This window comes from Hemisphaericaspora subhashii (genome assembly GCF_019202705.1).
Source record: "Hemisphaericaspora subhashii strain CBS 10753 chromosome Unknown scaffold33, whole genome shotgun sequence".
NCBI lineage: Eukaryota > Fungi > Ascomycota > Pichiomycetes > Serinales > Debaryomycetaceae > Hemisphaericaspora > Hemisphaericaspora subhashii.
In genome coordinates, this window is record NW_026057383.1 from 44,174 (window position 1) to 60,981 (window position 16,808).

General features: G+C 33.3%; 6 protein-coding genes across 6 annotated transcripts; 5 read left to right on the forward strand and 1 right to left on the reverse strand. All coding sequences in view use genetic code 12, as the record gives it.

Annotated features, from left to right (window-relative positions):
• Positions 1 to 485: 485 nt before the first annotated feature.
• J8A68_005088 (uncharacterized protein) lies at positions 486 to 2,168 on the forward strand (the record flags this gene model as incomplete). The annotated part of the gene is made up of 1 exon (XM_049409116.1): positions 486 to 2,168. One exon carries the CDS (start codon positions 486 to 488, stop codon positions 2,166 to 2,168), a length of 1,683 nt encoding a protein of 560 aa, XP_049261626.1.
• Positions 2,169 to 2,457: 289 nt separating this feature from the next.
• J8A68_005089 (uncharacterized protein) lies at positions 2,458 to 3,609 on the reverse strand (the record flags this gene model as incomplete). Its single annotated transcript, XM_049409117.1, has 1 exon — positions 2,458 to 3,609. The coding sequence occupies one exon, from the start codon at positions 3,607 to 3,609 to the stop codon at positions 2,458 to 2,460; it is 1,152 nt and encodes a 383-aa protein (XP_049261627.1).
• A 3,827-nt stretch (positions 3,610 to 7,436) lies between these two features.
• On the forward strand, positions 7,437 to 9,080 carry HGC1 (cyclin; the record flags this gene model as incomplete). Its single annotated transcript, XM_049409118.1, has 1 exon — positions 7,437 to 9,080. The coding sequence occupies one exon, from the start codon at positions 7,437 to 7,439 to the stop codon at positions 9,078 to 9,080; it is 1,644 nt and encodes a 547-aa protein (XP_049261628.1).
• A 1,348-nt stretch (positions 9,081 to 10,428) lies between these two features.
• On the forward strand, positions 10,429 to 11,106 carry ROT1 (Rot1p; the record flags this gene model as incomplete). Its single annotated transcript, XM_049409119.1, has 1 exon — positions 10,429 to 11,106. One exon carries the CDS (start codon positions 10,429 to 10,431, stop codon positions 11,104 to 11,106), a length of 678 nt encoding a protein of 225 aa, XP_049261629.1.
• Positions 11,107 to 11,489: 383 nt separating this feature from the next.
• VPS27 (ESCRT-0 subunit protein) lies at positions 11,490 to 14,102 on the forward strand (the record flags this gene model as incomplete). Its single annotated transcript, XM_049409122.1, has 1 exon — positions 11,490 to 14,102. The coding sequence occupies one exon, from the start codon at positions 11,490 to 11,492 to the stop codon at positions 14,100 to 14,102; it is 2,613 nt and encodes an 870-aa protein (XP_049261630.1).
• A 604-nt stretch (positions 14,103 to 14,706) lies between these two features.
• On the forward strand, positions 14,707 to 16,059 carry SPE1 (ornithine decarboxylase; the record flags this gene model as incomplete). Its single annotated transcript, XM_049409123.1, has 1 exon — positions 14,707 to 16,059. One exon carries the CDS (start codon positions 14,707 to 14,709, stop codon positions 16,057 to 16,059), a length of 1,353 nt encoding a protein of 450 aa, XP_049261631.1.
• Between the last annotated feature and the right edge of the window lie 749 nt (positions 16,060 to 16,808).

Consider the following 16,808-nt stretch of genomic DNA (forward strand, 5'->3'; position numbering starts at 1 on the left):
TAATACCCACTTTGAGGTAGTGTTGCTAGAGACAAAAGGATCACCAGCAAAACAAGAATCAAAGTTTCTTTACCATTGCTTTACATATTAGGGAAAAAGCAACCATATTGCGCCGTTATTCGACTCATGAAGTAAACACAAGAAATGGCAACGTTTTTTGCAACCTTTAGCAACAATCTAAAAATAGAAGCAAACATGAGGAACGTCACTGCCTCTACACAGGATCATTAACGGACACCCATACCGGACCATACCGGGTCATTCGCCATTCCTTATAACTTTCAAAGTGTGTTACTGTCCTTAACAGTGAAGTCATTGGTTTACGGAAATTTCTGTAGAATCAGAAAGGGGGACGCGCTTCCAAGTGCACCTAAATGAACAATGAGGGTGGTGGGGTGCACGTTTTTCCCCAGAGCATTTTATTTGCAACAATTTCAACAGAAGAGTCAATCCAAGTGAACTACATACAACAGAAAAGCTGATCAATGGATGAAACAACCCCCCTTTTACAGGTTCCTTCTCAGCTGTCTAGTTATATTTCCGAAAATGAAATTGTTTCGTATGTTCAACAAAGAAGATTATCGATAGCCTCATCAGGTACGGGTAGAATACACAGAGTATTCTCTATCCCAAGTTATGAACCAATCCTAGAGCCAGCTAGATCAGATGATTCATCAATTCTGCATTCAATATATGATATAGTTTCAGCCCATTCTGAAATTGGACCTGAACCCATTACTACAGTCAGAAATGAAGTTGTGGCATTAATACGATCTTCAGCACCTTTGGTAATCACTTTCTTGTTGCAATATTCACTTACAGTAGCATCAGTTTTCTCAGTAGGGAGGATTGGGTCAACAGAGCTAGCTGCAGTTAGTTTGAGCTCCATGACTGCAAATATCAGTGGATATGCGATTATCCAAGGGAATTCAACATGTTTAGATACACTTTGTGCACAAGCTTATGGTCGAAAAGATTTCAACTTAGTAGGTGTTCATTTTATGAGATGTAATTGGCTATTGTTGCTTCTTTGTTTGCCAATTATGGTGTTTTGGGTATGGGGTGTTGAGCCATTATTATTTCGAATTGTAGGAGATGAATCAAGAGAAGTGTGTATATTGGCAGCTAAATACTTGCGAATTTTGAGTATGGGATTACCAGGATTTATATTATTTGAAAATGGTAAGCATTTCCTACAAAGCCAAGGTATTTTTGAATCTTCTACATATGTACTATTTATTTGTGCACCTTTGAATGCATTCCTAAACTATCTTCTTGTTTGGGATCCAAAAATTGGATTAGGGTTTATTGGTGCTCCAATATCAGTGGTTATAACCAATTGGATGATGTTCATATTATTATATGCTTATATATTCCTCATAAATGGAAAAGAATGTTGGCCCAGCCAATCCCCAATCCACCGGATTCATTGGACAAGATGGGAAAAAATGATTGAACTAGCAATACCAGGAGTGTTAATGGTCGAAGCAGAATGGCTAGCCTTTGAAATCATTACCTTCTCGGCAGCCAAACTTGGAACTAAAGTCTTAGCCGCACAATCAATTATCAGCACGACTTGTGTGCTATTATATCAGATACCGTTTGCACTTTCAATAGCTGCATCCACAAGAGTTGCTTGGTTTGTTGGAGCAGCATCAGAAAAGACAGCCAGAACAGCAACCACGGCCGCATTATATACAGCACTAACATTTGGAGTTATGAATTGTTCAATATTATTCTTCTTCCGTTGGAAATTAGCTTCGTTATACACCAATGAAAAAGACGTGATTACATTAGCAGCTAAGGTATTGATTGTCGGATCCATTTATCAAATAAATGATTTCATTTCTTGTGCAACAGCTGGAGTTTTACGGGGTCAAGGCAGACAAATAATAGGTGGTATTACGAATGTAGTGGGATATTATTTACTTGCATTGCCCTGCGCATTTGTGTTCGCTTTCAAATTGAAATTAGGATTGTTGGGATTATGGTTTGGTATGATTATTGCCCTTATGTTTGTTTCATTAGTTCAGTTATATTTTGTACTTATTAGTGACTGGGAACAAATTATTCGTGATAGCATAAGTGAAGGGATTGCCGAAGATGGGAATTTGCATATAGAAGCGCTTCCAGTTCTTCCAAGTATGAGCAATTCAGTCATCAATTAGTAGAAGTGAACAAACTTTGATTGATATAAATCGAATAGTCACTCATATATAAGGCAATAAAGCAAACTGGCAATACGCACTGTTGCTAATGTTCTATAAATCTCCTCGTTTGGCTCAACAAAATCATAACATGAAGCAAGCTGATAGAAATAAGCCAATTTTAAAGATTTCAAATCAACATCGACTAACCCGATGGGTTAATGTATTAAGCTAAAAGGAGTCCCATAAATAAATAGCTTACTCAAACCTCATTTATATCATTTTTCTGGACATGACATAATTATATCTACTATGACCGAGCTTTCTGCGCAGCTTCTTTAAATTTCTTTAATTCGTTCAATTCATTTTCAATAGCTTCTTTCTCTTTCCTCAACTGATCATTTTCATTTTGCAATCGGGCTTGTTCTTCTTCAATCCTAGATAAATCCGAAAGAATCTTACCACAATCGGTTTTTATGCTTTCATCTTTACATTTTGAATCTATGAGCTTGGCTGTTTCTCGAATCGAAACGATTGGTTTCCCAATACTAGTAGGGATCTTCTTCTTGGCATATGGGTGTGACTTTCGATACTCATTATACCTTTGCTGTACTCGAATCAACATAGGATACAACATCAGTAATAGCTCCTCTTGTTTCTGATTCTCACTTTCCAAGGCGTCAAATCTTTCCATTATGTCATGTGGGATTATTAAGTTGTCATTTTCTTCCAATTCTTCCTCATAGAGTCCGACAAATTCACTTAGTCTTTCTAAAAACCCATTCAGAGATTTTAACTCTTGTCTTAATTCTTTGAGTTCCAAAAGTGGATCTCGCTTTGATGAATTACGGGACGTGCTGTTTTGTTTGAATTCTTCATCAACCTCAATTTGTAGCTTTCCTAATTTTCTCTCAATCGTTGGTTCATGAAGGGGATCTTCCTGAGTTTCTTCCATATACGGTTCTGAATCTGTCCGAACAGTGTTTGGCGCTGAATTCCTATGAGTGGAAGTTTGTGGTTGCTTATTGAATCTCACAGACTCATCTTTTACATAACCATTAGAAATAAATTGACTATTATCCTTGCCATATTTCCTGGAAAGATACGAGGACGTGTATCTGCCATTTTCATTCTGTGAACGATTATTTTTAGGAGTTGATGGGAATTTTCCAGGATAATTCTCAGGTAAAGAAAATTTAGAAACGTTTCTCGTTTCCTGAATCTCTTGGGTAAGATCTTTAATCATACTGAAATCATTCATCAAATCCTCATCTTCATCTGAAAACTCGAATTCTTTTTGATACTTAGAATAATCCACTATCGATCTCAGTGGTGTTTGATATCTTGTTTGTGGCTGTCTTCGGGGAGTACTAATAGGTATTGTTTTATCATAATCAATCGTTGGCTCGTTGACTAAAGGTTTGCTATCGTCTTCTCCAAATCCAAATAGAGTTTTGATCATATTTGTTGACTTGGTCTATCAATGCAGGATGTTTACCTTTTCAGATCTGGCAGCATCTTGTTTTGATGTTTTCATTTTTTTTCTTCGTTTGATTGCGAAACGCGCTCTAAAGTTTAAAATTCCAGAGACTGAGAAAAATAGTGAAAGAAGACTGGCTGGATAAGAGAACCTCGTAATGTTCGACCTACTTTTGTTTTTAATAAAGCTTGAATATTTGAGGTTTAAACCAAAAATGGGTAAACGGGAATAATTGTCGGAAAACCCTAAAATCTTGATTATAATTGAATAGTCGGAAATTTGAAGCACAAAGTTAAAAAAGAGGGGGCCAAAAAAGGTCATAGTTAAGAGAAAAAGAATTGAATCAAAGATTTTTCCTATTTAGGGATTGTCTCTCAAACCAGAACTTACTAGAAACATTAAATGTGTATCCCATAATAATTAAGTATTGTTTGAAAAGAACTAAAAGTATAATTAAATTATTGTGCCATTGTTTTCCATATGACCGAGGAAGTTCCTGGGGTACAAAGACATGATACCTATTAGTTACATTGAGAAATGTACATGTACACTACGCCTTAGTCAAGTCAGCAATTAACTTAAGGAATGTTACTTTTCAATTACTTTCACCCTTGTTTTGTAATTGTAATTCCGCGCAATTACAAAACAGATTACAAAACCTATCTATCTAGATATGATGTTTTTGTTTTGTTTGTATTTACTGTAGCTCGTCAAAAATGATACATCAAGAGCCCTAGTAAAAAGAGAAAACGGAAAAATAATACGAGATAAACAACTTTATTTTTTCCGGCACCTTAAAAATAATTTTTGTATTTTTGGTTTCGCCTAAATAATAACGGTTTTCAATTGTAAGAGATCACAAAGATCAAACACTAACAATAAAGTTTTCCCATGGGCATCAAAATAACCATAAAAGGTACACATTTAATTTCTGACGACGATACTGACAGGTTATCATAACACATAATCAATAATGAGGCTCATTGTATATATGCTAAATTTATTTGGCCATACGTCTGACAAACACTTATGCATGTATGTATCTGTGTTTACCTTCTAAAATTAACACGTAGGTATGTTCTCATTTAATGGGTATCTCCTCAAAACCTTCTTTGCTTTATCGTACTTCGGAGCATAGTTTATTTTGAGATCCGTATACCCCACCAATAATATTTGCTGGAAATAACCTCACTGTGCATTTACAACCACCCTTGGGTATTTCGGCTAATAAATATAAACAAACAACAAGCGAGCAAATAAGTTCTAAAAAATCGGGATGTCTGTAGTGATCATACGATATGTATTTTAATCGAAAAGTAAAAAAGATGGACAATCGTGGCTTGTCAATTGTAAACAACAATAGCAATCGCAAACAAAGGAAAGCATCGCATTCTAACAATTGATTAAACCTAACAATTGTTAACAATTGTTTAAACGGCATCATTTCCTATTCTGATCCCCACTCAGAAAAATTTAAATCAAGCTTTGTAAAGGACTTAATTTCCAACATTGGTTATAAATTTTTCAGAGTTGCAACTACTGACGACGATGATTTTTTTGTACATATTTACTAAGTTTGTTTGAACAATAACCTCAATCGACAACAACAAGAAAAAAAACGACACAAACCAATAAGCTCCCACTACAAAGTTTAAAAAAAGGGGAGCAAGACACAAAGACGGTTTTGGTAGATTACATCAATAACAATTTTTAAAGTGACGCAAAACCTGGCGATGGCCCAAATCGTCTAACTTTCTGTCTGTAATTACATAAACACAGAAGGTCTAGTGTCACAAGAACCCATTCGAAACCTATCAACAATTGGGCGCAATGATGCAAATGATGTTACAGTATTCTTTGTTATACATGTGTTTGAAGTATATCTATCTTAGTTCGGGTCGGTCATCTTTGAAAGCTTCATGAAGAAAACAGACCCCGCGCGGAATAAACAAAGTAGGGCCAAGCATACCCATGCAGGCGCCAGAGGCAGAACCAGCATTAGTCGTATCCCTATGTACGAAAGAGTATGACGTTATCTATACGCTGAATTTTTCAAAGACTTTTTAAACAAGCGAGAACATAAACAGAGGTCTTTACAATTACGAGGAAGCTTATTCTATGAATCAAAACCACAAGCTTTCAAGTTATGACGGAATCAAAATTTAAAAAAAAAACTGTCGATGGTCTTCCGTTTTGCTTCACTCATCAGGAAATTATAATTGAACAATACAGAAAAGCATAAAAAAATTGATCCAATTAGGAATTGATATCTTTTTCAATGGACTGATGAAAAATTATAATATTTTTTGTTTTGGTTTACTGGTTATTTTTTTTTTGACGGGCACCCTTTTACCGTAAAAGAAAATTTCGGATCACAAATTTCGAACCCCTTAAAAAATAAATTAGACGAAAGTTAAAAAATAATAATGCCTTTTAATAAATTTTTTTCTAAAAAATTATTTTGGGGTTTGTGTGTAAGTCTTCAAGAAAAAACTTAAAATTTCGATGTCTCAAAAAAGTTATTCCAATAATGAGACAATTTGCAATCTTTCTAGAAATAAAAAAGTGAGTTTTGTACTAAGAAGAAATGTAATTGCTTCTCTAAGTTTATAACCTTCTTCTTTCACAAAGTGGATATCATAATGTAAATAACAACAAGACTTTTGAGTAACGGAGAAGGTTTTCCAGAATATTAGATCATGGAAAATCTTATAAGAAAAAATATCGAACCACTAGAAATGTCTACCTCTATCGTAACCGAGCAACATGGGTTAACTTGTTCTAATAAAGATCGAATCACATATGCTAAACATATAATTACTCTCAGTAACCAGCAAAAGGTACCTTAATAAGACCTATTGGTCCCGGGAATCCTGTTGATTTCTTTATCGTATCCAATTGTATCCAAGTTGATTCCTTAGCTTCTGAAATTAAGTCTACAGGAAAGCCAATCCCCGCAAAATCGAACGTTGCAAGAGAGAATGCTATGGAAGGTGAAAGCTTCTACATCCCTTTGGGACAATCTTTTCCAAGGTTTTACAGTATGTGATCAGGTCATGTCCTTTTTTACTGGGCTGATTTATAGTAGATCGTGGAATCTATAGTAATTAAAATAAGCACGGGGGCCAGGGGGGAGATTAGCTATCTATAAATATTAAACTTAAAGCAGTCCTCGTCTCTGTTAGGACCTTTCGTCGTCTCCTGGTTTTTTTTTGCTTGCAGTTAGCAAGACGAATAACTCAAAGGAAAAATTGCTTGAATTATTTTTTAGTAATAATTATTTTTTCTACAAATATAATATTTTTTAGCTTTATTTTTTAATCACAAATTTTAATAAAATTTATTTTTTAATATTTTATTTTTTATTTTTTTTAGTTTACGTTTTTAATTTTTTTAATTTTTTTTTCTAATCTTAAAATAATTATTTTTATTTTTCCAATATGGAAGAAATTAAATATTTATTTAATTATATAAGTTTTCTATATTTCTGAAAACTTCTTTTGTACTCCTGAGATTTCCCTTTTTGCTTCCAGTTGTTGTTTCATAATTCGTCATTAACTTCCCCTGCTTCCCATTTCCTTCCACTTCCCCTGTTCAGCTTTGCTTCAGCCGCTCATTTTTTGGTTCAACCACTTCCTTATACATTCGTTTTACTATAAAGAACTACTAGTCCTTTATTCATTTGCATTATATTATAATCATATTTCATATATTTCACTTCATTTCATTACTTCACTTCATTTCATTAGCTTTTTTTTCAATTTCGTTAATTTCTGCATTTTATCAATCATCATATATTTATTTCATCAATGTTTAATCTTGCCAAAATAATTTCAAGACCATTAGGACCAACCATGGTAGAAGCAGTACCACCACATCTTTCCAGTCCACAAGAAGAACGCAAGTCGTTTACACAAGTCAAATATCCCAAGGATTTATATACTTCCGAATTAGACATTCATACTCGAAACCTTGCTGAGTATGATATGGATATTTATGAAGTCATGTTAGATTTGATTGAATCAAATCAACCAAATCTTGAATTATATAAACAACAACCATATTTAACATTCCCAATTCGACAAAAATTAATTGATTTCTTATTGAAGATGTCAATAAGATTAAAGATTATTCCATTTGTGTTTGTTAAAGCGGTTAGGTTATTTGATAGATATTGTTCTAAAAGAATTGTCTTATTAGATCAATCTCAATTAATTATAACTACTTGTCTTTGGATTTCAAGTAAAATCCAAGGTGGAAATAATCATTTTGTTAATTTAAGTAATTTAAATAAAGTTAATTCAATTAGAACTATTAATGATTTAGGTTATGGATCAGGTGGGAAATATTTAGGTCCAACTGAAAGATTTAGATTACCTAAATTACATGAATTAATTAAATTATGTGGAACAAAATGTCTGTATGATGCTGGTATGTTTAAACAAATGGAACTCCATATCTTAAACACGTTGGAATGGTCATTGAATGATCCTTCAATTGAAGAATTTATTGTTAATAGTGATGAGTTTAGTATTATTGATAATTCAACTCATTTTAATGAAATCTTTAAAGTTAAAGAATTCCTTAGTTATGTTGCATTATATTCATCAGAATTAATTGATATTAATGTTATAGAATTAGGTCAAGTCATATTAGATTTGGTAAATGAAACATTACAAATTTCTCAACAAGATCCTGATTATCAAACTATTTTAAATAGTTCAACTCCAGTTCAAATGGATATTGAAAAATATCGTTTCATCAAGAAGAATTTAATTAAAGCAGTATTAAATTCTTCTGATTTTATACTACAATTATTTAATAGTAAAGGTCCACAATTTGTATTCCATCAATTAACTTCACAATTCAGAGTCAGAGTACAACCACCTCCACAAATTGTACCAACCATGGTTACATCTCCATTGTCAATTACAACCACTATTTCCAATACATCAACCGGCTTCACACCCGTCCCATCTCCAGTAACACCAACCACAATGTCAAGTACATCACCCACATTATTAAAGAAAATGTATCCCACTACCAACACAACAACCTGCCAAATGATGACTCCGCCACAATCGACCGGAGGTCCTATGGTCGCTGCTAATAATAATAATAACTACAATAACCACAATAACAATAATTACAATACTCACAATGCTGGTGGTGGTGGTAGTATCCCTCCACCACGTCAGATCCCTTATAGTTTCAATTCATCATCCTCCCCTACCGAGGCACCACCATTACTTCCTTGTAAACATGGTTATTCGCCATATGCACCCAAAACTGGTCGATTTCGAGAAAGAAATCACTCACAAGTAAGTTTAAGTACTACATCTAGTAAAGAACATGATGTATTTGAATATTGTCGACCACATGGTGATAATAATATTACGCCATTAAGTGAGAATCATTCACCTATTATGGTGAAGAAATATTGCAAGAAGTAGAGAGCTGTGGTCATATTTGAATGTGGTCATAGAGTGTAACATATATATGCTGGTTTTTTTTATTCTTTTTCTTGTTTTAACAAAATAGACCTTATAATCTTTTTTATTCATTTATCATTTATTAATCATACCCCCCCGTTTTTTTATAGTTCTTGATTCTGTGAATATATATACAATAATACGATATTGTTTTATTACGAAAACATAATTGTTGCAAAACTTTTTTTGCAACAGATCTTTTTTTCTAAGTTTCTATTGAAGTTTTAATAGACGTAACTTACTGTCCTTTCGATTTCAACTTAGAATGCTATCTTTTTGTGAGTTTAGATAGTTGCTGTCAACTGGTAGTAGTTATGAAGCACAAAACTACTAAATCTCGGAAATTATGATATTTGTGTCTCCATCTGGTACTTACACAAAAGTACGTACCCCTTTGGTTAAACAAACAACCGAATATTTAAATTCTTTTTACGTATAAATAAATCTATTAGGAAAACTAACATCGATCACATGAAGATAAGAATTATAAATCTTCATAACAACCAGGAGGTTATTTTTGTTAAAGATCTTGGCTGCAAAATTTTTTTAGGGGTGAATGGAAAGGGGGTTGAGAGGAGTGTGTATAATGATATTGACTTGGCAAGATGGCAGTGCCTTTAACGATCTCAGGAATGTTAAGTTTTTTTCTTGATCGACAAGAGAGTATAGCCTTCCTGTACAGTAACTGTTTCAAATGGTTATTTGTAGAGTCTAGGCAATTGTTTCTATACTTTTTTCATGTGAAATATATGCAGTCAGATATCAAGACAGGAATGGCCTTTTCATTTGGGGAGCCATTTTGGTTTTAGAGATCTTTTCCATCAATTATAGACGTCATTCAAATGAATCTGTCAAGTTCTGTCAAACCAGAAAAAAGAAGACACAATCCCTAAATTCTATGACCTTACATCCAAACATCAATACAAAATCTTTTTTTAGAAACAAAACACCAATTTCTTTTTTTTGCTTAAATTCATCTTCTGCTTCCCTTTCTACTAGTTTACAGAATTTCAAGTAAATTATCACTTTTTGACACTATTTACACTTACAAACAGCTCTTAGGAGATATCGAAGTAACCATCTGAATCATTCGCTGTATCGTCACACTACCTTGTACTAGAAAGAGAGAAGCTGTTCAATTTCTGACTTGTTAACAAAGTCCACCACATTTTTCAAAACAATAACCACAACACGTCAAATAATTTGGCATTTTAATACTTATATACAGACTACTAAACAAATGAGAACAAGTTTATATTACATATATACTATCTTCAGTATATTCTTGCTAGCAAAAGCTGATCCAAATATGGCAGAATTAGAAGGAACATGGTCCTCAAAATCTAATACCGTATTTACTGGTCCTGGGTTTTATGACCCAGTAGATGAATTATTAATCGAACCTGATTTACCAGGTATTTCATATTCATTCACTGCTGATGGAAATTATGAAGAAGCATTATATCGAGTAGTTGCTAATCCTCAAAATCATTCTTGTCCGGTTGCTTCTATTACTTATCAACATGGAACTTATGAATTATTAAGTAATGGATCATTAGTCTTAACACCAATAGCAGTTGATGGTAGACAATTATTAAGTGATCCATGTAATTTTGAAGATCCTTCACAATCTCAATATACTAGATATGTTCAAGCTACATGGTTTAAAACTTATCAAGTTTATATTGATCCATATCATGGAAGATATACTTTACAAATTTATCAATTTGATGGATCACCAATGCAACCATTATATTTGGCTTATAAACCTCCGGTTATGTTACCTACGTATGCTTTAAATCCAACTAATCAACAATCAGAAACTGAATCTCAATTAAGCAATGCAAGAAAGAGAATTAAAAGATCTTTGGAGAATCAATATAGAACAAATGCAAGAAGAGAAGTATATAATGAACTGTTTGAGAAGTATTGGTGGCTTTCTGTCGGATGTTTAGGTTTAGCTTCAGCTTATATGTTTTTGAAGTAAAGCAGTAGTAGTATTTTGGGAGGACAATATATTTTTTTTATGTAAACTTAGGAATGGTCATTTTATAAACAATTTTTTGTAACTATATTTGCGTTTTAATATATATATATATACGTACATTTGGTAGAGTCTATGTCTTCTTCTCTTAATCCCCTTGGAATGAAAAGATCTTTCCAGGGAGTCCATATCCAGCCTAACCCTTGACCAAATACTCATAGTGGAAAAAAAGGAGGCGTGGGGAAAAGGTCACAGCCCAGCCACCAGCCGAACAAACTTTTAGTCCTTTCAAATCTCCAGAGGCAAAAAACCAAATCAAATCACTTTCTTTGTCATTTTACTAAGCAAACTTAGAATAGCATTACATCAAACAAATAAAAGCAAAGATGGCATGGTTTGGAGGATCATCAGGCAATGTGTCTACTGTTTTATTAGACAATAAGATTTCTCAAGCTACTTCTGAATCTATTCCAAATGGTGAACTTGATTTACCAATTGCGTTAGAAATCACCGATATGATTAGATCGAAAAACATCCCAGCAAAACAATCAATGAGAGCATTAAAGAAAAGATTAACATTGATATATAGTAATCCTAATTTAATCACCTCAACTTTAAAACTTATTGATTTATGTATTAAGAATTGTGGATTTCATTTTTTGATTGAAATTGCTAATAAAGAATTTATAGATTATTTAATTGATTTCATTTTTAAAGTTCAATATAATATTAAAGATTATCAAATTCAAAATAATGAAGCTAAATTAAATGTTGGTAAATTTATCTTATCATTATTAAAACAATGGAAAATTGCGTTTGCTGATAATTTACAATTATCTTATGTTGAAAAAGTTTATAATCAATTGGTTAATGAAGGTTATCAATTTCCAGACTTAGATACTAGTGTAACTAGCAAATTTGTTGATTCTGAAGTTCCTCCTGATTGGATTGATTCTGATTCTTGTATGGTTTGTTATACTCCATTCTCAATGATGAATAGAAAACATCATTGTCGTGCATGTGGTGGAGTATTTTGTCAACTGCATTCAGCAAATAATGTTCCTTTGGTAGAATTGGGAATTACGGAACCAGTTAGAGTTTGTGACAATTGTTTGGCAAAACAGAAGGTTAAATCAGGTAAGCATAAGAAAGAACATTCCCGTGGAATAGGTTCGTATGGAAGTTATGAACCAGAGCTGAGACTGATTAATAATAATAATAATAATGAAGAGGATGAAGATGAACAATTAAGAAGAGCAATTGAATTAAGTTTACAAGATAGTTCAATTCCAGCATATACTCCTCCGGCGCCTGTACAAGCTCCACCACCTCAACCTTCTGGACAAGATGAAGAAGAGGATGAAGATTTGAAAGCTGCAATTGCGGCAAGTTTACAAGAGTATGAATCTCAACAGAAGATCAACAATATGTATCAACAACAGCAACCGCAACTGCAACCACAACAACCAGAATATGTACCTCTGAATCCATTTGGACAACCTCAAGAACCGGAACTGGACCTTTACAATATTAGTTACCCACAATTTGGAACATCTCAACAACAATCACAACAGCAACAACAATATCAACCAAATCAAGCGGCTCAACAGCAATATCAATCCCCTCAACAGACTCAACAACAGCCAGCATATACCGGTTCACCATTCCAACAACAGCAACAACAGCCACAAGCACAAGCTCAACCGCAAGCACAGCCATCACAGCAAGAGAACTTATCACAAGCTGAAGAAGAACAAATTAACTTATTCATCACCTTGATGAACAATCTACGTAATGACCCCAAGAAACAAGCTAATATAATGTATGATCAAGATTTAAATGAATTACATTCCAAAATCATCAAATTAAAACCAAAAGTGAATAAATCATTACGTAACTCAATTGAGAAATATGATATCTTTATGGAGATGAATAATAAGATTTCAACAATTTCGAGATTATATGATCAATTCTTGGAATCCAAATTGAGTATGGCGTATGGAAATCATTATATTTCGCCGGCTGTTCAGAATGTTCAGGCAGCTGGGGGGACTTTGAGGACTGGGTTATATCCTAATTATACTGATGGACAGGGCATTTCTCCGCAAGTGAGTGGATATGGGAGAGAACGGGTTTCTCCCCAAGTGAGTGGATATGCGGGACAACAACAACCGGCACAAGCTCAACAAAATACTGGATATCGTAGGTCATCACAAGAGATTCCAGATCTGAGATATGCGGAAGCTCAACAAGCTCAGCAAAGTACTGCATACCGTAGGTCATCGCAAGAGATCCCATATACAGAAGCTCAGCAAACTGGTGGTTATGAAAGACAACAACAGCAACAGTCACAGCCACCACAACAACAACTGACTGGATTTTATGCTTCGTATCCACAAGAATCATATTCTACAGACTCGTATAACAAGTATGAACAACCACAACCACAACATCAACCTGGATTACCCCAAGTACAAGTCCCTACCCCAACCCTAGCCCCATGTGAAGCTGATTTGGAAGAGGAAGTATCAAATGGAAGAACTGCGACTAGTTCAACTGGACCAAGACGGTTTTCACAATCGATATATCCCGAACAACAACAAAAACAACAACAACATACTCCTTCTTCATCTTCCAATATAGTTTATCCTACTGGAGAAGATTATCTTCCACGTAAAGAAGAAGATACTTATGAAGTTTCATTACCTCATTATCCCCCACCTGAGGATTTACAACAACAGTTACCTGTTCAAACATATGTAAGAAGAGCCAGTACTTCACTTCCTGAAAATGCGGTTGAGGATGCGAATATGAAGTATCCAAGTTTGGAAAACGTTGAGAAGAGGGAACAAGAAGAAGAGGAAGAGAGAGAGAGGTTGAGTAGTATGTTTCCTAGGGTGCCTAATAATAGTACCGGTGGGGAGTTGCAGCCGATAAGGACTGGGGGGAGTAGGAAGTCACCATATGTGCCTGAACCTGAACCTTTGATTGAGTTGTAGAGAGATGGAGAAGACAATGTATATTTTGCATATATATTTTGCACAGTTTATATTTAGTATGAATGAATATATACACCACAAGTAGTATAATAACGTATGGGTTACACAAAATTTGTAATTAATTAGTTATTTTGCAATCTTAATTTTGTAGAACTGTGGATCAGTAGATCTCCTTAGGGCTCGAATCGCAAGAAAGTAAGCAACAGAAAAAAGATTTTTTGACTTCTTTTTCTCTGCACATTTTTTTCAAGTTTTGTGATTTTAGATAGCAATTAGAAAAAGAAACCCGCCTCTTAATTTGAACAATGAGAGAAATTAAACCTTGGCTGAAAAAAATTTCAAATTTTTCACCTTTTGATTTAAATATAGATTTACACTATTTCTCCTTTCCTTTCTTCTTCTTCTTCTTGTTGTTCTATAAGAAACTATTCTTTTGTAATCCAAACGAGAGCTGCCGCTTGAAGTCTAATAAACTATAATATACTCATCACCATCTTGTGAGTATTATTGATCCCCCTTATAGCAGCACATCCCCTATCACCACCACCTGGTTAACACGCTTACAGTATTTTGAGTAGTTTTTCAAAAAGGATTCATACAAGTTATGACACATTCTATTATCCAAGATGAACAACCTTATGAATTAATTAACAAAGATTCATATATTGATCATAATCAAGTTTCATTTCAATTTAATAATAAGAACAATATTCAACATTTGAATGAAGAATCAACTACTTCTTCATCTAAATTGATTGAACAAGCATTAATTGAACATATTTCTTCAATTGATCATGAAGAATGTGAAGCAGGAGATGAAGATTCATTTTTTGTTTGTGATTTAGGTGAAGTTATTAAATCAATTGAAATTTGGCAAAAATATTTACCTAATATTTTACCTCATTATGCTGTTAAATGTAATACTAATATTGAAATTATTAAACTTTTATCAAATTATGGAATTAATTTTGATTGTGCTTCTAAAACTGAAATTGATACAATTTTAAACTTAGGTATTGATCCACTGAGAATTGTTTATGCCAATCCTTGTAAAACAAATTCATTTATTAGACATGCAAATCAATCACAAGTTAATTTAACTACCGTTGATAATGTTCAAGAATTATATAAATTAAAGAAATATCATCCAAATTGTGGTATTTTAATTCGTATTATTACCAATGATGAAACTGCTCAATGTAGATTATCAACTAAATTTGGTTGTGATTTAACCACTTGTATTAATGAATTATTACCATTAGCAAAAGAATTAGATCTTGATATTAAGGGGGTTGCATTCCATGTTGGATCAGGGGCAAAAGATTTCCAATCAATCTATACCGCCATCAAAGATGCCCGTATTGTATTTGATGAAGCAATTTCAATGGGATTTAATATGAAGATTTTGGATATTGGTGGAGGGTTTGAACGGGAAACTTTCCAAGAATCTTCTAAAATGGTTCAAATTGCAATTGAACAATTTTTTAACACCGAATTTGTTAATCAACATGAAATTAAATTCATTGCTGAACCAGGTAGGTTTATGGTTGCTAATGCTTTCACATTGGCAACTCATATTATTGCCCGTCGTGATATTAAAGATTCTCAAGAAGTTGATGCAATGCTTTATGTTAATGATGGAGTTTATGGAAATATGAATTGTATTTTATTTGATCATCAAAATCCAATTCCATATGTCTTAACTCATGAAAATAAGTTTTATTACAACCATCAAAGTGCTAAGAACTTTTCATTTTCAATTTGGGGTCCAACTTGTGATGGATTAGATTGTGTTGCTAAATCAAGTAAATTGAGTCATGATGTAGCTGTTGGAGATTGGTTATATTTCCCTAATTTGGGTGCTTATACTTCTGCTGCAACTACTCAATTTAATGGGTTTAAAGGTGAAGCTAAAGTTATTTATGTTAACTCTGCTTCTTCTTCTTCTTCCCAATGATTGAGTGACAGTTTTATAGAGAGAGAGGTACGGGAGGAGTAGAAGAATAGTAGTATTCTTATAATTAGATTGTTTTAAGTAGTTTGCAATACTATTTGTTTTATTCTAAGCTTTCAATTTATGTAGATATAACTTGTGGCACAAAAGAAGACGACGAACGCAAAAACTTGGTCATTTGACGGAGAGGGACATTCGTTGTATTTTTAGAGCCGTTACCATTTAAATTAATTTAACATTATCCAATTTAAACATTAAAAATCAATTATAGTCATTAAATACTCTCTATATACAATTGAATAATTTCCACTCTTTTGGGGTAACTCAATAAGAGCAGCTTTCTCTGTATAGTTTTCCTAATAGATAAAAAGAAAACTGTAGTAGTCTATTACAAGGCTTCATTATATTTGGCAGCCAAATAATCATTGTGTACAGATGGAGCTACCAATTGTAATAAATAATATTGTTGCTAAATATAGCAGTATTGTTTCAACTGATGCAACATTCTTTCAATGATAAAATTAATTCTAGAATTGATCTAAGGGTAGCATGATGATTAGAGTAACAGATATACAATTATAAAGAAACATGCCATAAATACCTTTTCAATCCTTGTGGAAAAGCAAATTAAACAGAAAAAAAGAGATCTTCGTATTGTCATATTGTCATGTCATTCAGACTTCTCATTCTCTTCCCCTTTTCATACGTAATTGCAATTAAGAATCCACTGAACGAACAAAAAAAAAAAAAAA